Source organism: Nilaparvata lugens, chromosome 9 (genome assembly GCF_014356525.2).
Source record: "Nilaparvata lugens isolate BPH chromosome 9, ASM1435652v1, whole genome shotgun sequence".
In the NCBI taxonomy this organism is placed as follows: domain Eukaryota; kingdom Metazoa; phylum Arthropoda; class Insecta; order Hemiptera; family Delphacidae; genus Nilaparvata; species Nilaparvata lugens.
The window spans coordinates 36,350,333-36,376,810 of record NC_052512.1 but is presented as its reverse complement, the minus strand read 5'-3'; the positions used below and the strand labels follow the sequence as shown (position 1 = coordinate 36,376,810).

Here is a 26,478-nt window from a genome sequence, read left to right as displayed (position 1 = left end):
ATTGAAGAATATTATTTCCTTGACGTGTAAGATTGAATTAATCATTTAGCAAGAATAAACTGTCAATATTACATCAGATATCATTTATAGGAGGCAGTGGCAAGGCAGAGAATCGGCAACGCTCTTTTCCTTTTTCTATCCACTGCCGTTATAACGTGGACCTCACTATAATGAATTCCATAACATAAGTGAAGGAAAGATTAGACAAGTATATGAGTACTATGAGAAGAAATAGATGTAGAGTAGCCTACTCACTGAGGGTGATCTCTCTCCATTTTCACGGCCTCCCGGGCGATTGTCCCACAACCTTGCTGGTATTCTGGGAATTTTTGTTACTCATTTATCAGGAAATTCATAGAACATTGGAGTCCCCACTGATTCTCCATGAAGTCTCATGAAAATATACATATAAGTGATGTGTGGCTTGGAAAAAAGTACAGTAACCGGAGCAGTGCATAGGCCACTTCAATTAAATTGTTACAATATTATTTCAGCTCTTTCAAAGACATTCTCATAAGAATGACACGCTTTCAAGATTTGACTGAATGTTTTTTTCAAGGGATTTTTAAAACTTTCGGTTCTGCTGATCATCTACAGACCTTAGGGCGAGTGAAATATTTAAATACCATGATAAATAATATTAGTGAAAAGTGATTGAATTGAATAAAAATTGGTATGGATAATTTTGGAGTCAAGATTTAACAATACTGATAAAACGGATGAGGCTCATCGTTCTAAAGATTTAGTACGTTAGATAGAAGAATAAATTTCAATATCTGATGATATTATGGATTTTTGAAAGTAGATCTACATAATATTTTTTAATGAATTATTGAATGATTTCATAGATACATTGAACTGGTGTTGGAAAGTGTCAACATTGTTTGTTATTTTGTGTTCAAGCGGGTGGCTCACTAGAAATGTTCATGACAGAAGATCAGAAGAAATATTACAATGCGATGAAAAAGATGGGCTCCAAAAAACCGTTGAAAGCAATTCCACGGCCAAGGGTAAGAAACTATACTATATCATATTAAATTATATCCACCTCCAACGTAAACTTCATGAACTTTTCAGTTATCAGTTTCTCAAGAAATGGTCAAAATAGGCACAAAATATGAACTGAGATCGTGAGGAACAGAGACCTTGCCTTCTGCAAGCCTCACCTGCGAAGTATCATGCTTGTTCCATTGACATACTTTTCGTCCTCGTGACGTAATCTATATCTATATCTATAGGCTACTATAAAATATATCAAAAATTTGATTCATACGGGATATAAGATACATGTTTGAGGCATCATCACGTCTGAACTTCTGAGCCGATCAACTTGAAAATTTGCATAAAGATTCTTAATTTACCGAGGATGTTTATTGTTATGTTCTAATTAATGAATATTATAATATGTTCAATTAACATCCATTCTATTATATGTTTGAATACAAACTGAATAACTTATAAACAAGGTAATCATTAAGTTGGTTGCCCAATGCCCATAGCAACCATAAAGTGTAACCATGTGACATTTCTCCCCGCTCAAATTGCACACTTGAGGAGTTGGTCAGTATGTCTTCTCCATATTAAACCATCCTCCATTTTCACTTTATATAAAAGTTCACCTCTTCTTGCAATTATTTCTCCAAAGCTCCACTTCAGTCGTGGATTCGAATAATTTCGTGCCTGTACTTTGTCTCTCACCCTAACCTCTCGCCTGGCTCCTCTAGCTCCTTCGTGTGCTCCTGCTCTTGTATTAGACCGTAGCCGCAGCAGTCCTAGGTATGTCCTAATATCTCTCCCGTACATTAAGCTGTAGACGTTCGATCCAGTTGCATTGGGTGACTGTCTAAGCTGCATAAGAAACCTGAAGAGTTTAACTTCCAGTTTTCCTTCTTCATCTTCCATTGCCTTCAATTAATTCTTTACGGTCTGGACATGTCTTTCTGCTTGCCCATTGGAAGATGGGTGGTAAGGTGCCGTTGTTTTGTGTATCACTCCGTTTGCAGATAAGAATTTATTGAAAGTAAATTATGTGTATTCACTCCCATTGTCCGAGATCAAAACCAAGAGTAGGCCAAATGTGGCGAATAGTTTTTGTAGTTTCACTTTTTGTGTAGTTGAGAAGTTGATATTGTGGTAATTATTCATATTGAATAAAAAAGACTAAGAAATTGTCAAAAAAACACTTTTTCATTCAATAGTTTTTGTAGTTCTTTGATACACCATTCTGAAGACGTGTTTTAGTGGGAATGAATGGCCATTTGGTGAATGAATCCACTATGATGAAATAGTACTGTCCTTGTGCAAAGTCGATATGTATCCTCTCCCATGGTCCTTGAGGAGCAAGCCATGTATGATTTGGTTCTTTCTTTGGTTGGTTCTGTTTCAAACAACATTGTTTGCAAGTCCTTACCATATGTTCAATGTCCTTGTCTATGTTCTTCCATGTACAATAACTTCTAGCCAAAGCTTTCATCTTATCCATATTTAAATGCTAATGAATTAATTATTATCATACAAAAATTCAAATTAAATGCTGTAATCCACCCCGAAGACTTCTGCTACTGCAGATATTGACAACAGGGTAAACAGCTAGATGGAAATTCGATGAGCGCTGCTATTCAAAAATTATTTGTCAGTCCGGGTCAGCAATTATTTGTTCCTGGGCTGACAAATAATTTTTGAATAGCAGCGCTCATAGAATTTCCATCTAGCTGTTTACCCTGTTGTCAATATTTGCAGTAGCAGAAGTCTTTGGGGTGAATTACAGCATTCAATTTGGATTTTCCTTTAATAATGATAATAATTTATATCTTTTTTTAGAGAATAATATATAATATACTGAAGAACGAATCTTACAATAAATAATGATAAGTATCTTAGGGCCGGTCTCCGAGCTCGGGATTTAGCTAAGTTCTAGAATTTAAACAGCTGGAGTCAGAAATTTGGCTTTCTGGAACGGGGCGTAGTCGCAGTTTTTATGATAATCTTTATCTCCTCATTTCTATGATTGGGAACGTTTTTCCTTGACGAAATGAAACATTCCTTAATAATTCAAAATAGCTAAAACTTTACAATACTTCTCTTTATTTTATTTTGTGTTCAAATTTCTAGTTTTTCGAAATTAAATTTAATCGTTGACTGCGAATACGCCCCGATTCGGAAAGCCAATTTTCTGACTCCAGCTGTTTAAAGTCTAGAACTTAGCTAAATCCCTACCTAGGATACCGACCCTTAATGCCTTAGAACATTTTATTTTGTCGTTTGATATGAATGTGTGTTTCTGATTGGTTGTTTCAGTGGCGGACGCAAGCGATCGTGTTCGAGGTGGTAACAGACAAAAAGTTCGACATGATAATCATGTTGTTCATAGGTCTAAACATGTTGACAATGACCATGGACCATTACCAGCAAACCGAGTTCTTCACCAACGTTCTCGACTACTTAAACGCCATTTTCATAGTAATTTTCAGTAGCGAGTGTCTGTTGAAAATCTTCGCGTTGCGCTATCACTACTTCAAGGAACCGTGGAACTTGTTCGACTTTGTCGTTGTCATACTCTCCATTCTAGGTAAGATATTCATTCATCCAATTGATGTAGAAGAAACTACGTAGTACCCTCTTTCAAACTTGAAATTAAAGTTTGCAACAAAATATTCTCAGGAAAATTTTCTTATATCGACCGTACTCTTTGAGATCTATCGATTTTTCGATATTTTTTAAAAACTTCAATAAGTAGAAAACTATCAGTAAAAATCTGATGACAGAATTATGATTCTAAGTATATGGTTGGTAGTCCAGTCACTATATACATTGGTGCATGCAATTTATATTGTAGTTCTGATTTTCTAATATATTATTTGGGTACATAAGAGAATTCCAGAACCAATTTCTTCATGCAAAATTTCCTTTTTCTAGATACAGAATGGCCCAAAAACCTCATATTTTCGGCTCATTTTCCAGTTTTAAGCTATTTCTGCCAAATATCGTAATCGGACAGAAATATTTGCTCTCGGCTTTTTTTAGATCATAAAATTCTGAACAAAATGAGATCATTCGGAACTCTCTATCTCCAATAAGTACTAAGTTATGATTTTTCAAAAATGAGTGGAATATGAAGAAAAAATCAATTTTGATGAATTTTATTTTTTGATCAACAATATCTTCTGTATGTTACCATTTAGATGTATGATTCAAAATCCCTCTGGGCGTATTTTTGTGCTCTACAATCTGAGATCAGGTAGAGCGCTCTATCTCATATAGATTTCCAGGTACACCTGACAACAATGCTCCTTGTATTGTGAAAAAACACCCAATTTTCAGCATCAACCATCATCACCAACTACATTGTCCTCACATTGATATTTCGCACAATGACATAAATTCATGAGATCATGTTCTATGAGAATCACCCGTTAGATGCACTCCATTTCAGTATTTCCTAGTGGAGAGGCGCGCTTAATGACACCTCAAGGGTCAAAATTTCAAACACTTATAACTTTTGACACAATGCTCAGATTTCATCGTACCACACTTTATTCTTCTCGGCTCATTTTAGGAAAATTGGAAAATTTATTGTTGAGTGACTTAAGCCCATATTCCAATATACAAAAAATGACCAATTTCTAAATTCTTAGACTTATGATGCATGATTTTGGACCGCCTCGACGAGCCGAGAAGAATGAAATGTAGTACGATGAAATCTGAGCTTTGTGTCAAATGTTATAAGTGTTTGAAATTTTGATCCTTGAGGTGTCATTAAGCGCGCCTCTCCACTAGGAAATACTGAAATGAAGTGCATCTAACGGGTGATTCTCATAGAACGTGATCTCATGAGCCTATGTCATTGTGCGCAATATCAATGTGAGGACAATTTAGTTGGTGATGATGATTGATGCTGAAAATTGGGTGTTTTTCACAATACAAGGAGCATTGTTGTCAGGTGTACCTGGAAATCTATATGAGATAGAGCGCTCTACCTGATCTCAGATTGTAGAGCACAAAAATACGCCCAGAGGGATTTTGAATCATACATCTAAATGGTAACATACAGAAGATATTTAATTTATTATCTAAATTTGGGAGAGAAATAGTACAAGGAGTATCCTTAGTTTTCCTCTCCCATTCAGTGCTTCTTGTGAAAATTACAATAATAAAATAAATAAATGAAATAAATATTGTTGATCAAAAACTAAAATTCATCGAAATTGATTTTTTCTTCAAATTCCACTCATTTTTGAAAAATTATAACTCAGTACTAATTGGGGATAGAGAGCTCCGAATGATCTCATTTTGTTCAGAGTTCTATGATCTAAAAAAAAGGCGAGAGCAAATTTTTCTGTCCGATTACGATATTTGGTATTTATGAGAAGTCAAGCTAGGGTTCTAGTGGCAGGAAAGTTGAGCCGAAGTCTTGACATTGTCAAGGGCGTCAGACAGGGAGATGCCCTGTCAGCTGTTCTCTTCAACTTGGCTTTGAACAAGGTCATGCGGGAGATCGACCCAAGAGGCACAATAATACCGGGTGATTACAAATGAAATAGACAGTTTGAATAGCTTGTAGAGAATTTATTATTTAAAAGTTTAGATCATTACTTACATGATTACATAGAAGAATTCTTGAAGTTTTTATTGAAAATTTACAGATGTTCAATGTGTGCACCATTTGCAACACGACAGATATCAACACGGTAGTCAAATTCTGACCATACACGACTAAGCATCTCACGGTTAACTATAGCAAGAGCATTTGTGATTCGTTGTTTAAGATCATCGATATCAACAGGAAGCGGTGGTACGAAAACTCTGTCTTTTACATAGCCCCACAAGAAAAAGTCGCAGGGCGTTAGGTCCGGACTACGAGGTGGCCACGGCTGAAACACAACGTTTTCCTCACTTGCACGGCCGATCCATCGTCTAGGAAGATGTTCATCCAGATACCCTCTGACGTCTGAGTACCAGTGAGGCGGAGCTCCATCTTGTACAAAAATGAAGTTACAACTATCTTCATGGAGTTGAGGCATTAACCATTCGGTTAACATGTCCAGATAAATTCTTCCGGTTACTGATGGTTCTTGGAAGAAGAAAGGCTCGTAAACCTTTTCACAAGATAAAGCGCAAAACACGTTCACTTTAGGAGAATCGCGTATATGCTGTACAGTCTCTCTTGGGTTTTCTGTTCCCCATACTCGTACATTATGTCTGTTAACTTTTCCACTAATGTGAAAAGTGCATTCATCACTGAAAATTAGGCGATTAAACAATGTGTCGTCATTTTCAAGACACTGTTGCATCTCTTGACAAAAATTTTTACGTACAACTTTATCATGTCATTTAAACTTTGTACTAACTGCAATTTATAAGGTGTCATTTTCAAACGTTTCCGCAGAATTTTCCACACAGTAGGTTGAGGAATTTGCAATTCTAAACTTGCTGATCTAGTCGATTTTCCTGGACTTCGTACAAAAACATCACGAACACTATCAATTTTTTCTTCTGTAACAGAAGGTCTTCCTTTACTCTTCTTCTTACACACACATCCACTGCTTTCAAAACGTTCATACCAGTCATAAATTGATTGCTTTGTTGGTGGTGGTTTACAGTATTTTGTTCTGAAATGACGCTGCACAACAGTAACAGAGTTTGTTTTGGCTGATTCAAGAACACAATAAGCTTTCTCCACTTGGGTAGCGGCCATATTGCTAAACTAAACTGGCTGTTGTAACACGGAGCAGCCAGCAACAGTTCTACCAACATAAACTTTAAGAAATTCCCTACAAACCTATATCACTATGTTGAAATACACCAGTTTAATTTTGTACAGGCTATTGAAGTTGTCTATTTCATTTGTAATCACCCGGTATATAAATCAAAGGAAATTCATGCCTATGCTGACGATATCTTGTTGGTGACCCGGAATCTGGCTACACTTAAGGAGACGTTTTTAATGATAGAGCAGGAAGGAAAGCCACTAGGACTCAAGGTGCACGAATCTAAGACTAAGTATATGCTAATGTTAAGTGCGCAGGCCCGAAGAAGAAAAAACGAACCAGTTAGGATAGGACAGTTCTTGTTTGACAATGTGAGCAGTTTCGTTTACCTAGGCACAGAGCTGAATGTAGAAAATAAAATGTCTGAAGAAATAAACAAACGAATAATCAGTGGTAATAGAGCATATTTTGCAAATGTTAAAATAATTAAGTCCAAGCTGATAACACGTGACACTGAAATAAAACTCTATAAAACAGTAATCAGGCCAGTAGTTACATATGGCAGCGAAGCATGGACATTCACTGTAGCCGATATATCCGCACTTAGAGTCTTTGAACTCTTCATCCGAAGAATTTTTGGACCAGTTCGGCAAGATGAAACATGGAGAATAGGAAGCAACAGAGAGATAAACAATATCCTCCAAAAACAGGACATAGTTCGTTCCATCAAATCACGAAGAATCAGCTGACTGGGACACGTCTGGAGAATGGAGCAGAACAGACTCCAGAGACAACTTCTTGAGGGTGAAATTTTCAAGTAAGAAGAAGAGGGAGACCCAGGAGACGGTGGCTGCAGGATGTCGAAGGAGATCTGAATAGAATGGGGATTCGTGGATGGAGAAGGATGGCGAATGACAGGAACGAGTGGAGGCGAGTGACGGAGGAAGCCAAGGCCCACCCAGGGCTGTAGTGCTAAGAAACAACAACAACGATATTTGGTAGAAATAGCTTAAAACTGGAAAATGAGCCGGAAATACGAGGTTTTTGGGCCACCCTGTATCTAGCACAAGGAAATTTTGCATGAAGAAATTGGTTCTGTACTTCTCTTATGTACCCAAATAATATATTAGAAAATCAGAACTACAATATAAATTGCAAGCACACCCCCTTTTTTATGTCTATATTCAAATCAAATCAAATCTTTATTCGTCCCAAAAACATAATTACAATGACAAAAATGGTTGTAAATGAAAAAAGTAAAATACAATATAAAATGAAAAAGAAAAATACCATTAATAGGATTATACATAACTATATTAAAAACGGGAAGTCCCTGCAAGGTTCGAGGAACATGAGCGCAGAGGCTTAACAGTACATGAAAATAATAATGGGATATTATTAAGAAATAGGGAAAAGAAAAAGTGAGTGAGGAAGGGAAGAGAAAGAGCAGAGTGAAGGCTTAGGGGAAAGTAAAGAATAGTTGAAAATTACATAAAAAACATGAGAAGTCTTTATACTAAGCTATGAGGAAATTACATTGCCAAAATTACATTGTTCGAGATTATCCATGTATGAATTTCAATTAGCAGTTTTCTATTCAATTTACTAGTGATAAAATGGTTAGGAATGACATTGATGAGCTTTGATACCTGATATAAAAATTGTTTTCTACAAATTGATAAAATAGTATCTGTAATTTGAAAGGTAATAGATGAGGGACGGAGGTTATACGGTGAAACACGCAGGTTGAAAAGATTCATATGTTTATTTATGTAGATGATTACATTTTTTATGTAAAGCTGCCTGACAGTTGAAACATCTAGCTCACTAAACAGAAACTCACTTGGATAGAGCCTGGGTTTTCCCAATATAGCTCTTATAAGGTGTTTTTGAATTACAAAAAGTTTCTCCAAGTGGTTTGAGTATGTTCCACCCCAAATTTTTATTCCATATTGCTGAAATGATTGAATGTAGGCAAAATATATTGACTGGACTATGGGGAGAGGAAGAAATTTCCAAAAAGAGTATATAATTTGCTCCCTTGTTTGAATTTTTTGAACTTTTTATGAGCATTCAAACTGTTTGAAATTTGGCTTTGAACTGGACGAATGTACTGTTTTCAAATTTGAGCGCTTCTAAAAAGTTCAAAAGCGCTAAACAGAGGAACACATTATGTGAATCTTATAAGAAATTTCTTCCTCTTTTCAACCATGTCCTCAGATTTGGAATTTGTCTGATAGTTTGCTCACTATAGACGTTTCTCCATAATATGGAGAAATCGATAGATCTCGAAAACCGAGGTCGATATAAGAGCATTTTGCTGAATATTCTTTATTGCATAATCCATGTAGAATCTATGGTTTTTGGCTGTTGTACCTTTCGTGAGAAATTCTGTATTATTATTAAAGCCGACAATAATAATTGTTACTACTGTCATTCTTCAACCTAAATTATGTACTCTCATAAAATATGAGAGTATTTGAATTTATGAGAGTAATGCAGGACCACATTTGAGACAAACAATACAAATTTGAAAATTTCAATTGAATAAAAGCTAGCAATTTCTAGATCTGCTTGAATTCAAGCAAATTCAATTCAGAATGATTCGAGTTGGCTCTATTGTGATTTTTACGACTGGAACCAATGTGTTAATTGAATGAAAGCTAGCAATTGCTAGTTCTAAGAACTTTCAAGCTTCTATATTATATTAAAGCTGCAATAAAGCTAGCAGTTGCTAGTTCTAAGTAATTTTCAAGCAAATGCTAGGATTCGAGTCAGCTATCTATCTTATTTGTATAGTTAGAACCAATTGAATAAAAGCGAACAACTGCTATAGTATCAAGTAAATGCTAAAATTCCCCTGTGGGTTGAGGGAGTTTTGAGTCGAACATCGTACTGAAGAATGTGTTGAAAACCAGAATTCACCCACAGTATCCCTGCTTGTCGTAGGAGGCGACTAAAAGGGATTCCAAGGCAAATCCAGAAGTTACCTTGCCTTCAAACCCACGGGATCTGCCCCATCAGGGCAGTTTCGGAGGGGCAAAAAGAAAAACCCAAGAGACCAGAGACGGGTGAAACTCCAGGCACAAATGTTGGTCAAGAGGCTGAGTCGAGGGTGACCAGGTGCCCTAGTGGCAATTTGGCGACCCCTCCTTCAGCGGAAGGACCTACAAAAAAGCCAGGAGTGGAACTCAGAAGGTCACGAGTTTATAGGTGGAGAGGCCAAAACTCACCACTGCTCAGAGAAGGGTGGCCATTCAGGCAAAACTTCTTGGGAGAGGTGAGGCTTTTGACCCTGCGAAGTTTCGGAGGGGCAAAAAGAAAAAAACCCAAGAGACTTGATTGATTGATTGATTGAGTACTTTATTTATGTAGATTACAATATATACTGGCTTATACACTTATATACAATAGCTTACAATACAGCAAAATTATAGATGAATTTACATAATATAGACTAAGAAAATAATTATTGAACTGTATATGATATGAAAAAGCAGTTTGTAATATAATAACTATAGATAATAATCATATTGTTATGCATCTACATAAATTGGCGGAGCTTTGGACATATCAATGTCCATTCTTCGGAAAGAATATTAAAAATATCCTCCCCACTAACTCTCTACCAAAAATGGGTGAGAAATGGATGAGACCAGAGATGGGTGAAACTCCAGGCACTAATGTGGGTTAAGAGGCTGAGTCAAGGGTGGCCAGACGCCCTAGAGGCAACTTGGCCACCCCTTCCTCAGCGGAAGAACCTTCAAAGAAGGCCAGGAGTGGAACTCGCGTAGGTCACGAGGACTAATCAGTCTGAAGAGACTGCCAAGCATATCACACTGGATCAAGCAACCAGGTGATGAATGGAATTTTAGTATAGGGAAAAACTCCTGGTTCTTGTAAAGAACACAGGTATTGGTTTGCCTAACTAACATACTACTTGGGAACACAATAAGCTTCGGTTGACGTGTGGGGTTCTTTGAACCTTTGGATCCTTCAATCCGTCTCTTCAAAAATCATAATCATAAATGCTAGAACTCGATTTGGCTGTATAATCTCATTTGTATAGCTGAAACCAATGACTAGTTGCTAGTCACTATATACTAGTTTTTATTTAATCGACCCATAGCTTCTCATAATCCATTAGAATAGTTTTTGAATGGAGTTTGTGACATTGGTCAATGTATTAATTGAATAAAAGCTAACAATTGCTCCAAGTAACTTTCAAGCAAATGCTAGGATTCGAGTCAGCTGTTTAATCTTATTTGTATAGCTGAAACATATATTGTACCCTTATTTGTATCAGCTGCATTCCACTATTCTCTATACAAAATTACTGTTGACTAGGAGGAATAAGCGGAGAAGAGAAATGGAGGGAGGTCAGCCGATTACAGTGATGGATTTAGTCATAGGTAGAAGCACAGTTGAAAATTTGTCTATTGGACTCAGTCGACTCAATGTGTACGTTCTGTGTACAGTAAATTGTTCCAGTTCCAATCGTAAATTGTTCCATCACGTGACTAGTGCAAAATGTTCCCATGGAACGCCATTTCAAAATCGTTGGTTCAAGCTTTTGGCGCGGACATATAAAGTTGATTTACACTAAAATGTGTCGTTTACTAGTTGCGTGAATGAAGAAAGGCTGTTTTACAAACTTACCGTCTAGAAAAGTGTGCATTTCTTTTATTGCATTGTTCAAAAATTTTCTACAGAGAAAAATTCATTCAATGAATGGCTATCAAACATCATATTGTTGGTTATGTATTGGCTATGCTATGGTAAACAAACAATCAGCGCATGCACAGAGAAGCAAGCAGACTACAATAATTGACTAATGAGAGCTCAGATAGTTGGAACTGTACCAGGTCGGACAATTTACCACGCTTCGACTGTTGGGCAGGATTTTGGAACTAGAACTGGTTTTTGGTACAGAATCTGTAATAACTCTTCCCATGGAACGCGGAACTTTTTACCTGGAAAATTGTGAATCGGACAATTTACCACATTCCATGTACACAGAACGGGCCCATAGTTTAATATGAGCGCTTGAACCCTCCCAAGTCAATAGTAATATTTTGTATGGAGTATTGTTGCTAGTCACTATAGTCTAGTTTTTATTCAATCGACCCATAGTTTCTCATAATCCATTTCATTCTAAAATCTAGTTTTTGAATGAAGTTTGTAACATTGGTATCCTGCAGATATATTTGTGATTTGGATTTAGTTTGTGAATGAAGTTTGTGACATTGGTGTGCTGCAGGTTTGGTGCTGAGCGACCTGATCGAAAAGTACTTTGTGTCGCCGACTCTGCTGCGAGTGGTGCGAGTGGCCAAGGTGGGCCGGGTGCTTCGACTCGTCAAGGGTGCCAAGGGCATTCGCACCTTGCTCTTCGCACTAGCCATGTCTCTGCCTGCCTTGTTCAACATCTGCCTCCTGCTCTTCCTTGTCATGTTCATCTTCGCCATCTTTGGCATGTCGTTCTTCATGCACGTCAAGGAGAAGGGGGGACTCGATGACGTCTATAACTTCAAAACGTTCGGACAGTCCATGATATTGCTCTTTCAGGCATGTATTTCATCTATAAACAGCTGTAGTGTGCTAGCCTACACGTTATAACCATCATCATAACTATGAGAATAATATTATCATCATCATCATCATCATCCTATACTATTAAACGAGCAATTTCTGTTTATATTTACGTTTTTATTTATGTTTGTATGTCACCGGATCTCGGAAACGGCTCTAACGATTCTCACGAAATTTGGAAAATAGTAGGTTCATGATATGAAAATTTGATCGCACTAGGTCTTATCCCTGGGAAAACTCGCTGAAGGACATTAAAAGGATAATAAATTGGAAAAACAGCTGAGACTTTTGCCGCCTGTCGATAATGGGAGTGAGTGAGCGAGTGCATGTGTGTGAGACTGAGACAAAATTACGACTCAGCTGTTGAACTATTGCAACCATTCAATCAGGTAAATTCCTTATTTATTCCAGGAGAACCAATCAGAGAAGCCGTCTTTTTAAAATGGTCTTCTCTGATTTGGTCCACGTGAAATTAATCAGGATTACAATTTAACCGTCTTTTGTGCAACCGGGTCTTTGTGAGAGAGATTTTCGTATTCCACTGGGAATAAATCTCAATTCACTGTGATTTGATAGAACCATTCTGTATAAACTATAAATATATTATAATTTATTTCTCCGTAATAAATTTTCTATGCTTTTGTACTCCAGAGCAAAGCTCGGTCCCCCGATATTGATAATAAAGATGTGTACCGACCTGAGCGCTATGAACACGTGCATTTTATTTCTCATCAGCTTCAGATGACTAATATCGGGGCACTAATATCAATAGAGATGCCAACCTACATTTAGTCAATTGCATCGTTCATTATTTGGATCCAGCCCTTGAATGTTGCAACTTGAAACAAGCAGAGATAGGCCTTGCTTACGTGGTCGAAGTTCATAGGAGAATTTTCCCACGTGTAGTTTTCGGCTATACAAACATTGCGGTCTGGGATGATCTCGTGGCTCAGGGTGGTGCCATTCGTATCGACGCACTGCAAACAAACAAACCGGGTTAAAGTGAACTCCATGCTTCAATGACAGTGTTTTATTAACATTCAATATCGGGGCACTGAGCTTTGCTCGCTATTTTCATTTATTGATAAACAGAACACAATTCTCTAAAATGATCGTGTTTATATTTCACAGCTGGCTATATGTCATCTTATGAATTTCGGGGATGTGATATTTTGGATTTTTCACATACTCAATCGCTCACTCACTTTTTTACTATAAATAGACGACGAAAGTCTCAGCTCTTTCAGCCAAGGATGAATTATCCTTTTAATGTTGTTCAGCGAGTTTTCCCAAGGATGAGACCTAGTGCAATCGAATTCTTATATCACAAACCCACTACGTTCTAAATTTTGTGAAAATCGTTAGAGCCGTTTTCGAGATCCGTTGAACATAAATAACCAGACATAAATATAAAAAATACAGAAATTGCTCGCTTAATGTAATAGGATATCTAGGAACTGTAGTCAGATATAATAAACATGGCATCAGCTGATGAAAAGTGAAATCCGCGTGTTCGTGGCGCCCTAGTATGTACGCACCGTAATGCCTAGTCCACACGTTGGCCCAGTAAGCTGACCAGCCTGGTAATCTTGGCTGCGTTGGTTTTGCCATCCACACTGTGTACCCAATCATTGGCTAGCGGTAGCCAACGTTGGCAAGCGCTTGCTTCATGGAGCGCTGCATTTAAAATTCCAAATTGAAAATGAAGGTGAAGATTGAAAATATTAACTGGAAGAAACACATAAAAACTATAGAAACCAATGAGAAATAACTTAATAACAATCCCGAGTAAATCAACTTGAAAATCACATCTCAATTGCACAGCACACAGATCAAACCAGCAGAACTCGAGAGCAGATGACTAAGCAGCACGCATTGGTTGACTAGTGTGGATGGGTGGTTTGCCATCGCTAGCCTTCAGCATAGTTTCAAATACCCGATTTGTTATGAATGTAAGTTTTCATGAATGAAGCATAACTAAAGCGTTTTTAGGCTTTTTTGTACCATCGGCGGACGTTTTGGCAGGGCAGGAAACTCTTCGATTGGCAATCTACCAATGCTTGAGTGAACGCTTATGTTGTCTGGTCTTTACTATAGCAGAATCTCACCACATAGTTTGGATATGATTGTGTCAGAATTATGATTTGAATATATTTGTTTCAGATGTCGACATCAGCCGGCTGGGACGGCGTGTTGGACGGCATCATAAACGAGGACGACTGTGACCTCCCCAACCCCGAGATGGGCTCTCCCGGCAACTGCGGCTCCTCCACAGTCGGAATCACCTTCCTCCTCTCCTACCTGGTTATCAGCTTCCTCATCGTCATCAACATGTACATCGCCGTCATCCTCGAGAACTACTCGCAGGCCACCGAAGACGTACAGGAAGGCCTCACGGATGACGACTACGACATGTACTACGAGATCTGGCAACAGTTCGATCCTGATGGCACCCAGTACATAAGGTTGGTGGAGATCTCATTGGTTGTAGTATTCATAGTCTGTTTGCACAGTAAACAATTTAGCTAAAGTCAGGAACGTTGCAAAACAAGTGATTAGACGGACCAAGCAGGAATCGTGGAAGAAAACATGGCAGACAGGAACTGGCCTATAAGCTCATGAGGATGATGCGGAAATCAAATAGAGAGCTAATAAATTCAAGTTGTGTGGAATTGCATCAGTTTTAATGAAATCTAATTCATTTTCTTTAAACTAGAACTCCTGCGCAGTATAATTTCGAACTCGGTCTCATGCTAGTAGTTTGTCGACATCAATTCACCTATCTTTGCAATATATTTTCAAACAAAATTCCGATAAAACTAATAAATTCAAAAATTACTAAAGCACTTATCAAGGAAATAAATGTATGGGTTGAGCAGAATATATATTTTACAATGCCTAAATGTTAATAAATCTATTCATGATTCTTTTGAGTTTTGAATGTCTTTCTATCTTTTGTATTATTTATGAAAATTGATTAAGCACTGGGATATGCTCACAACTAAAAATTCCATTTCTTATTGTATTCTTCTTCATTAGTTTGCATTTAGAAGATTTAAATGTAGGCTGTATGACTTGTTTTTGGTTATCACCTGTATAATTGGTTTTAACACGAAATTATTCAATTCTTATCATTGTATTATTTATAAGAAGCATTACTATAATATTTATTACATAGGTATATATTTTTTTCCATTTTTCAGTATTGCTATAGGCTACTTCGTACTGTTTGCTTTATGAACTCACAGCTAGCGCACAAGTTTAACTTTGCTCGCTGTGCCAAATCATTCATTTTTTGTAACTATTATGTAAAAATTTGGCGAAATAAATATTCTATTCTATTCTATTCTATGCTTTGCTTAAACTCTGGAAAAGTTCAAACTTAAAAAGCAGGAGGCTAAAACCAAATAATTTGGATTAACACTCTCACCAAAAGATGAATTCCCTAACATTTCTAGAAATATGAGGTTTCAGAGACCGATATAATGTAATTGATTACATTTGCTGCATGTTTTTCTCCTCCAGTCAAATTATGAGGCTCATCCACTAATTGCTGCGGCAGCTCCATTTCCAAAGCTCAATCATGTTAGAATCTGTAGAGTTTTCATTTCTGTTGTTTGGCAAAAAAATCTTGATCTGCCTCAATTTAATTCCAATATCTTCATCACTGAACACTTGATCAGTACCAAACAGCACTATTGTTGATTCTGTTCACTTAGTGTTCTGTTAGTTAGGATTTATATTGGTGGAGGAAAAGTCTGTCATTTTCTGTTTTTTGTAGGTTCATCTATTGATGTAATTGACCCATGCAATTTATTAGAAACAATATATATATATATATATGAACAATATTTCATATACTGAATAATAAATATTGAATATTAAATATTACAAAGTTGAAAAATAACAGCAAGTTTTAAATGGATAGGAGTAAAATCACCAACATTATACGAAAGATATGGTATATGAAGCTCAATAACCGAGAGATCCGGTCTAGCAGAACGCATAGGTTTGACTGTTCTGTCAGTGCAAGAAGAGGGTGGGAGGAAGGTATTATGAATGACAGAGCCGTCTGGCGCACAGGGAGGCCAAAACATAACAATTGTCTGCATTGCATGGTGTCTGTGAGACTGATCTTTCGGTTAGAGTGTTAACATTTTAAAAAATAATTTTTTATACGGGAACATATATTAGTTTTAGATTATTGTTTCAATCATCTCTGTCTGTCAATTATTGGTTGAATTTGAAAAGAGTTATCACAAAGGAAATGATAGAAGTGTCTAATAGTATTGATGAAGACGATTCAAATCATCATACTCATACATTACCCACGCCTAAAGATTATGTGGGCATCATCCTCAGCAAAATATAAAAGCAATCATGTATTGACTGTGATTTTTTTGATTAAGGTACAACCAGCCAAGCTCCTGATAGTCAAGGGAAGTCGACACAGCATCAATGTTAATCAAATACTGCCATTATAACGTGAACCTCACTGTATGGCTCATGTGGGTATTATCCTCTGCGAAATTTATTAATAATTATTGGGCGACTTCAATTCCTTTTTTTGTCTTCATCCTACTTGAACTGTTGATATTAATTATAATAGATTGTGCTATCATCTTACACTTTTACAACAGTTGCTTGATGAACGCGTTTCCAACTCCTTAGAAATCTAGCTACTCCTATACGTACTCCTACTCTCAACGTACTATAAGATAATAGTACGCTGAAGATGTGGCTCAGTGCCATGAAACGCGTCACACAAGCAAGAAAATCATGAGTACTGTTGTAAAAGTGTAAGATAATAGCACAATTTATTATTATACTATAATAATTATTATTATATACTATATATTATTATACTATATAATTTATTATATACTATAATAAAGGAAAGAACTGGCTTATTCACGTACGGGATAGGAAAATTATGTTCGACGCATCATCACGTCTGAACTACTGGACTGATTAACTTTCAATTTTTCATATAGATAATTAATCAGCCGATGATGGTTATAGGTCTATTTTTAATTCTTCAAGATTTTATAACGTCAAGTTTTCATTTTGTCAAGTTTTAAAATAAAACTCTGTGTCCGGCGGAGCATGGACTAACTGCTAGTAAATAATAACATTGAATGTTGTGAGCAGGTACGACCAGCTATCGGAGTTCCTGGACGTGCTAGAGCCGCCACTACAGATCCACAAACCAAACAAGTACAAGATCGTCTCGATGGACATCCCCATCTGCAAGGGCGACCTGATGTTCTGCGTGGACATCCTGGATGCGCTGACCAAGGACTTCTTCGCGCGCAAAGGCAATCCGATCGAGGAGACGGCCGAACTGGGAGAGGTGCAACCGGGCAGACCCGACGAGGTCGGATACGAGCCTGTGTCGTCGACACTCTGGAGACAGCGTGAGGAGTATTGTGCGCGACTCATACAGAACGCTTGGCGCAAGCACAAACTGCATCGGCAGGTCAGTCATCTCTTGTCTTTTTTTGTGTAGTTCAGAAGTTGATACTAAGGGCCGGTTTCCGAGATCGGGATTTAGCTAAGTTCTAGACTTTAAACAGTTGGCGTCAGAAAATTGGCTTTCCGAAACGGGGCGTTGTTGCAGTTTTTATAACTCGCAAAATGTATCTTTATTAGAATTTTTAACTTTTGGCATGAAATCTTAAACAATAGCAAAATTAGTGACATCCCGACACATATTCTTATATATAGTGGGGGCCACATTTTCTTAGATCAGCAAGTAATCAACCAATTGTATTAATACTTTGTAAATAAGTGTACCTTATATGCTTTTTGTAATCATGTCTATAATTTGAATAAACTCCTCTGGTCGTGTTGTACCCTCGACCAGATTACATTATTATTATTATTATCATTATTATTATCATTATTATTATTATTATTATTATTATTATTATTCTCTGAAAATGTGGTCAATGTAAATGTTGAATAAAGTGGGTGATAGACTACACCCTTGTCTTACTCCTTGATTTATAGTAATATCTTCTAGTCTTTCATTACCTGTATTTATGATTTTTGTTTCGCGGTGTAAGGTCTTGACAGCATCAATCAGATGTCTTGGATAACCTCTCTTCCACAGAATCTCCCAGAGCCGATTTCGATCAACTCTATCAAAATCTTTTTCAAAATCAATAAAAGCCATATGGGTTTCTAAATTGTATTCTCGCCTTTTCTCAATTATTCTCTTCACTGCAAAAATTGTCTGAGCATGACCTTCCTCTTCTAAATCCATTTTGTTCTTCATTCAGAATAGCTTCAGCAATTGTTTTATGCTGCAGTTGATTATTTTAGAATAGATCTTATAGCCAATATTCAAAAGGCTGATTCCTCTGTAATTTTTGCAATAATTCCGTTTCCCTTTCTTGAAAAGAGGAATAACCTTTCCTCCATTCATCTGGGATACGGTATTTTCTCCAATACTCATTTAGCAGGTGCAGAAATCGTAATTCGAAAAACAGACCACCATATTTAAAAGAGCTCTCCATTCACTCCATCCAATCCAGCGGCCTTCCTGTTTTTATGCTTTTCAAGGCATACTGTAATTCCTCAGCTGTGATTGGTTCCACTGAGTTATTGATGGATGGGACATCCTGCAGAGTTGTTAGATTACTTCCTGAGTACCAGAGAGCCTTGTAGTGCTGTATCCATTGTTCATCTGATATAACATTATTTTGAGGAGCATCATCTCGCTCAACTCTATTCATGGATCTCATGATCTCGTAAGCACATTGCTGTCTTCCATGTATATCGGTCTCAATAATATCTACAAACCTGTCCCATGAGTCCTGTTGAGCTTGTCTGACAACCTGCTTTGCAAAATTACGTTTTCTCATGTAATCTATCCTTGCTTCTGGAGTTTTCTTCTGCAGTAGAACGAGGTATGATTCCTGTTTTTCCTCAATGGCATTCTCCATGTCCGGATTCCATATTCTCAACTGTCTTTTACCTCTTCTCCTTATCGTTTTCCCAAGTGCTTCAGTAGCCGCTTTTTGCATACAAGATTTCAAATTGAACCATTCTGTTTCAATATCTTGTGCTGTTGGAATTAACATAAGATGCTCCTGTAAACGTTTCTGATAGATATCCCTTATAGAAGGTTTGTTTTGAAAACTTCTTCTTTTTGTACTTGAGTTTTCTGACAGTTTTCCATTTCTTCAGTATCAAAACTTTACTTATCACTGTAAATATCACATCCTCTGACTACTCTGACGTCATGTACTAAGCTCTTTAACTTATCATTAACAATAACATAATCAATCATTGATCTCAAACCTCTTGCACTACAAGAATGTCCTTTTTCTTGAAAAATGTATTTATAATTTTAGGATTATTGAATGTGGCCAATTGTCTTAGCTCTTGTCCATTGTTGTTGAGCGTTGCCTCACCAAAAGAGCCCACAACATCTGGTATAGGAATGTTGCCCACTCGAGCGTTCAAGTCACCCACTATTGCAACATGATCTGTTCTGGTTATTTTATTTGAAATCTTTTGGAGGGTGTCATAAAACAAGTCTGTTTCTTTCTTCTTTCCTTCATCTGTCATATATCCCTATGACAGTTAGGTGACCTCTTTCAATTCTGAGTCTTATGGTTATAATTCTTTCATTTATTATGCAAGTGTAATCCAATATACTGTTCTTACACTTGCTTCTCACCATGATTGCTACTCCAGCACTTGCTCTCTGATTCTGTGGGACTCATTTGTATACCATCCAGTAGTCTGTCAAATCCTTTGTCCACTGTAACTTTATCTTGGTTTCTGTGATAACAGCTATATCAACTTTTTGCTGTTTTAATACATTATTTAATTCAAAATCTTTGTCTGATGAACCTCTAACATTTCATGTGGCTAATTAAAAAATATCCGTAATTCCAGATCGTTTTTCTTTAGCAGTCCTTTTTTATTTTTATCCATAATTCCGGTCCGGTTTCCGAGGCTGTTTGTGAGTTTGTCAGTAATTTGGTTAGAACCCCTGGCCGCGGTACGAACGCTGCGCAGGTTGAGTTCAGTGGTGGGGCCGCCACCTTGCTGCGCCTCAACTTACAGGATTTGTGTAGGGTTTTCTCCCCTAGACAAGTTGCTTTCAGCAACTTTTTACAGCTACGAGCCTTGTCTACCCGTGATAAAGGAAAGTGTTTGGGACGAAAAGAGGAAGATGATGGACCAGGAAGGCCAGATAGAGAAAGTGGATTGAAGAGGAAAAAGAGAATGACACTTAGCTAAGTCAGTAGGAGAAGTGTCAACTTGAAGAATCCCAAAGCATGAATAAGTAGAAGAAATGGTTGAGGCTTTGGAAGAGGAGGGCGGGCCCCCTTTTAGTCGCCTCTTACGATCAAGCAGCGGATCCTGTGGGTGTATTCTAGTTCTTTAATCTATCATCAGAGTCTGTCTTATTGACTCTGTTTCCCCCACCCACAGGGAGATATCTCTTTCTTTAACATGCATTTCTTGATTACTTTAGTTGAGTGTTTCTGTATTTTTTTAGTTTTGTAGTTTGGTTAGTTAGTTTAATTTGGTTGATTGTGTGCAGGAGGGCGGGGAAGATGACGACGATGATGATGATGAAGATGAACTGGAAGATGACGAGGAGGGTGGTGGAGGAGTGGTAGGGGGGGTGCAGTCGCCCGGGGGGGAAGAGGACGGGGGTCGCCAGACGGCAGTGCTGGCTGATACCAAGAACGGCCACAAGGTTGTAATTCACTCACGATCGCCTTCGACCACATCCAGGCTGGCCGATGTTTGAGCAAGGTCACGTCCCCCACTCGAGGTTGGTACACGTCATCAGCTAAGCATACTTTTCATTCTGACATTTTGCATATTATGAATAACACGGCGAGCTGTGCTCTCACGTTGTGTGATTTCCAAATTGTTTTCTTAATATTTTCATTCTGGAAAACTGCAATAAAGTGGGTGCAATGACATCGTAGTCCATGCAAAATAAGTTCCAACTTGGAGAGAGGGATATGTGGAACAGAGAAAAGTGGGGATACAGCGGCAGTGATGTTGCCGTTCCAAACCGGCCAGCGCTCTCTATATTTCTAGTGAGTGTTCAAGTGTCCATGATAAACATACGAAGTTTCCTCTTTGAAAGCACTGAGTCGACTGAGTCCAATCGACAAATTGGCAACTGCGCCTATACATGACTAAACTCATCACTGTAATTGGCTGATCTCCCTCCATTTTTCCGCTCCGCATATTCCCCCAAGTTGGAAGTAATTTCGTATGGGCTATAATTATATCTCAGCTCTAGTCACCTTCAGCAGTATTCAAATTCATAAAAGTAAATAAATCTCTCTAATTTCTGGGTATTTTCGGAAATCTGTTGCATACCTGAAGTATTTGTGGGTGCTGGATCCAGATTTGAAATCAGAACCTTTCCATCTTTTGATAATTTGATTGTATGCTATGAGATGTTGTGGTGTTTCTCCATAAGTGAAATAAAAATACGTTGATGTTGTCAATACCATTATATTTTTACGAAATTGATTTAAAATACAGAACCAGGTTTCATGGTAACACCGACCATGTAACATCAAATTATGTCTTTTTCTTTCAACTTTCCAGCTTTATTTTTGAGAAAGTTGGAATCTGAGGGAATAAGAGATAAATAGTCTATTGCGAAATACAAACACCACTTGCTCCGCGGCACATTGAGCTGGCGCAATTATTGCGGAAAACTGCCGAGTTCAAGTTTAGTGTTGTAGACCTAGTAGACCAATTCCATTTTTAGAATGGACAGTTAAGCCAGTTACACACAACATATCGATTCAAGATACCTTTTAATTGAGTCCCTATTTTTTTTTTTTTTTTTAGAATAAACAGATGATGTTTGTCAAGTTCCATGTGATCTAATAGAATCCATAAGGTCGGCAAAAGTTATGAACGTCCAAAAATTGATGTTTGTGTAACTGGCTTTAAAGCTGAGTACACACTCGAGGGCCACAAACACACGAATTACAATTTTCATAAGCTGATTATAGCTGTATTAGTAGGCTACAGGAACAGGAAGGTACTCAGCATGAAGAGTTATTTATCAAGATTCAAGAGATTCAAGATTCAAGATTTCTTTATTGCAGAAAACATTTATCGATGTATCTTATTGATCCATTTCTCTGATTCTCTATTGATTAAAATTCTTCATATTATTCTAGATTCTGTACTAGCTCTGGTGAAACATTACTTTGCTCATATCATGTAATCATGCTCCATGTTTACCATACTCTATTGAAAGTATCATCCTCAAGTATTTGACGTTTTTGAATGCTCGCGACAATAATGTCAAATAACGGCAAATGCATCATTTCCATTAATCAATAATAATCCTTATACAGATGAAAATGTCTGAGATATTGCAATTATTCAAATGCTAATGCATCAATAATTATTATTCAACGGAAATCCAAATTAAATACTGTAAATCACCCCGAAGACTTCTGGGGTAACGAATAATCTTGGCATAGTAGCGCTCATCAAATTTCCATCTAGCTGTTTACCCTGTTGTCAATATTTGGAGTAGCAGAAGTCCTCGGGGTGATTTACAGCATTTAATATGGATTTTCGTTTAATAATAGTTATCAATACACTAAAACCTTTCAGTTCATTAACAACACGAATGAGAAATTAAATTTGCTGAATATGACTGTATTGTGAAACTTCTTAGGGCCGGTTTCCGAGCTCGGGAATTAGCTAAGTTCTAGACTTAAAACAGCTGGAGTCAGAAAATTTGCATTCCAAAACGGGGCGTAGTCGCAGTTTTTATAACAATAGTCGCAGTTTTCATTTTCTCATTTCTATAATTGGAAACGTTTATCCTTGACAAAATTCAGCATTCCTAAATAATTCGAAATAGCTGAAACTTTACACTATTTTCTCTTTATTTTATTTTGTGTTCAATTTTCTAGTTTTTTGAAATTTAATTCAAACGTGACTTTGACAATGACTACGACTACGCCTCGTTTCGGAAAGCCAATTTTCTGAATCCAGCTGTTTAACGTCTAGAACTTGGCTAAATCCCGAGCTCGGAAACCGGCCCTTAATGATCGGAGTAACACTTTAATTTTTCTCAATTATTTATCTTCTATTCATTTTTGGTAACAGGGCTGTAGTTCCATGTTGAAATTGAAGGAAATTAAAACAGTGTTTCCACAGACATGTAGAAGATTGAATCGAGTTTTTAGTAAGTGACTTTGTCTTACATGAATGAATAAATTAAGACCTGATATTATTAAGACCTTACCTTATTCAACTGTAGATTGTAAAGTGTACTGTGTTGAATAAAAATATTATCTTATCTTAAAATAACTAATTGAGGGTATTTCTTGTTGCAGAATTCACCTAGCACCTGAGACGTTGTTGTATAATTTGATGATTGAATTAAATTATCAAAACGTTGCAGGAAGTTGAAATAAAACAAACCGAGAGAGTGGGCGTGACGTGATGTGCTTAGTTATATTGCAAAATTATTGCTTGCAAAACAAAAACGAACTCAAACGAACATTATTCAAATAATGTAATAAATTTATTCACACTAACAAAATGGACGAGAGAGAGACAGAAACATTGTATTTCGCTTCAAATGATTATAAAATGATACACTTCTACTTTAAACTATTATGCAACGTTGCCAGCAAACTTGAATAATTACAAAATCTTCGGTGATACGTCATACATGATACGTGCTACGAGATAAATTATACGTGATATGTGACAGAAGTGATTCTTGATGTGGAAAATTGAAGGCGTTCAATTCAGCAGATGATTGATTACAAAATGTTGTTGATCCGCTTTGTAAAACAAATATGACAAGAATAATTATTGGTTTCCAGCAACTGATAAGAAAAGAGTGTTCTCGAAAAATGTAGCCTGTGGTAGATCACTAAATGACATTTGATCCAACAAACTTGACGGTTCTCTTCAAATATTTGTTTCTTATCAAGTGATTTTGAAATTTGTGTACAGCTACAATATGTTTTTTAATTACTAATGATTCCCCACGGAGAGCGCTGATGAATCCAATAAATATTGTCCATATTTTCAGAATTGAAATACATATTTTAGAAATTTATATATTCCAGAAGTACTCAGGTTATTTTGAGTGATCTCATGAGGTTCTACTTGGAAATATTATTAAAAAAGAGATTGCATCGATGTCTGAAAGTTGTAATCGAATTCTCAAGATAAAAATACGTTCAGTCACTTGCTAGTGACTGTACAATCACTTGCACCTGGTTGCACGGAAGTCTGATAACCGGTTAAATGCCACGAGAACCGATCAGAGAAAGCTCCCCGTAAAGAAGTATTCTCTGAGTAGTTGGCTTGACATTCAATCACAATTGTAATTCAAAACACTTTTGTGCAATCGAGCCTCAATGTCTCGTAGATCCAGATCCCCAATCTATCAAAACACACTTGATTTGGATATTTTGTTATTATTAGATGTGTTTTGAATTTCATTTTTGCAGTTTCGGAATATTTTTTGAGCATGTAGTGACTAGACTTTTTCTTATCATTAACTTATGATTCACAAGTTTTTATGATGGAAACTTCCTATCTAACACTCTTGATCTCACCTCTACAATTACAATCTCACATTTTACTTCAACAATTTTTCAGCATATCTGAGTCGAATATCTCAATAAGCACGAGAATTTCGAACATTCAACTAGTTGAGTAACTAGTTAAACTACTTGAGCTAGAATTAACCGGTCTTATTTTGAACTAGTTGAATTCATCAGCCATTTAACTTGTTGTGACATAATGCTACGAGTATTTGAAGGGTTCTGACTGCTTCTCTGGAACATTATATCAGTGGATTAAGAGAAAATTATCATTTCTCTTACTTCTTTTTGCTTGTAAATTACGGAGGTATGATAATAATGAGGCCACCTTTTCGGGAACACTCTGAACGTATATTCTACTCTCAAGATTGTATTTGCAAAATACTTACTATAAGTGAATGATTAGTTCTCTGCAACTTGGAAACAATTATGGTTGAATGAAAATTGGTACAATAGGCTACTCGCTTTGCAAAATGCCATATTGACTGGTTTTCAACTAGTGGAAATTAATTATTTATCGCTTGTGAATTATTGATGAAATGAAGAAGATTGTTTTTCCTTGAACTGTAATGTGATAGTAGTCGTTAACAAAGAAATATGTTTTCTTATATGAATGAATGCTGTTACAGCTTAAGTCCTATTAAAATAAGTTGACTGTATCTTAGGAATCTTAACATTTCCTCGGAAACCAGCACAATTTTTCAAAAAATCTGAAACCCCGGGGTATGTAATTTTACTCATTTGTATGTAATTAACTTCATAAGAAATGGGTTTGACAGTTTCATGAGTTTGCACATTTTCTATAAGAATTGGAAAACTCAAAGATGAAATTATAATCATTTATAAGTGGTTCAACTTCATATCTTATGAGATTGAAAGTCCCAAACTAACCTGTTAACTGTAAACTGTCAACTTTCAACTATTAACCTTTTAACTGCTAACCTGTTAATTGTTTAACCACACGTGTCAACTGATTTCTACCAAAATATAGTTGGGTTAACCGAATGTTATCCATTTGGAAACGGACAAAACCACAACTGAAATATTGTATAGGCTTTATCCATAGATATTTTATATAGAATGTTGATTATGATCTATGTTTAAAGGGGACAGACTTGCGACTTCATAGTTGGAGAGGAGGAAAATTGATGCATATCTAAAATGAAGATTTATATGCAATCAATAATTATTCATTAAGGGCCGGTTTCCGAGCTCGGGATTTTGCTAAGTTCTAGACTTTAATCGGCTTTAAATTCTGGAGTCAGAAAATTGGCTTTCAGAGTCAGAGCGTTAACCTAGTCGAGGACTCAAATAGACCCTGGAGTTTATAATTTCGCTTTCTGAGTGAAGGACTTATAAGTCCAGGACTTGAATTAGATTCTCGTCTCTTTCCAAGTCAAAGATTTATCAAAAATCCAGAAAAGTTCAGAACTTAAAACAGCATGATTTTAAACCCTTGACTTGGGCAGGGTTTAAATTTAAGTTCTAGACTTAACCGAGCAAACACAATTCAGTTATTGGTTTGGAGTAGATGAATAGCCAAATAAATGTCATGGAATACCTAAATTATTTGAATTAGCACATCTTAA

The 26,478-nt window shown here is 36.7% G+C and overlaps 1 protein-coding gene across 2 annotated transcripts in view; it reads left to right on the top strand.

The window, feature by feature from the left end:
- LOC111053236 (sodium channel protein para) overlaps positions 1–26,186 on the top strand; it is a 265,185-nt gene extending 238,999 nt beyond the window's left edge. The window contains exons 38-44 of one of the 2 annotated variants that reach the window (XM_039435819.1): positions 903–1,010; positions 3,298–3,568; positions 11,968–12,272; positions 14,460–14,761; positions 17,448–17,775; positions 20,863–21,099; positions 23,660–26,186. In XM_039435819.1, coding sequence (XP_039291753.1) covers positions 903–1,010; positions 3,298–3,568; positions 11,968–12,272; positions 14,460–14,761; positions 17,448–17,775; positions 20,863–21,075 — 1,527 coding nt within the window. In that variant the 3' untranslated portion in view covers positions 21,076–21,099; positions 23,660–26,186. Of the gene's footprint in view, positions 1–902; positions 1,011–3,297; positions 3,569–11,967; positions 12,273–14,459; positions 14,762–17,447; positions 17,776–20,862; positions 21,100–23,659 lie in introns of those variants that run through there. The other variant, XM_039435820.1, reaches the window with a different exon arrangement.
- Positions 26,187–26,478: the final 292 nt, after the last annotated feature.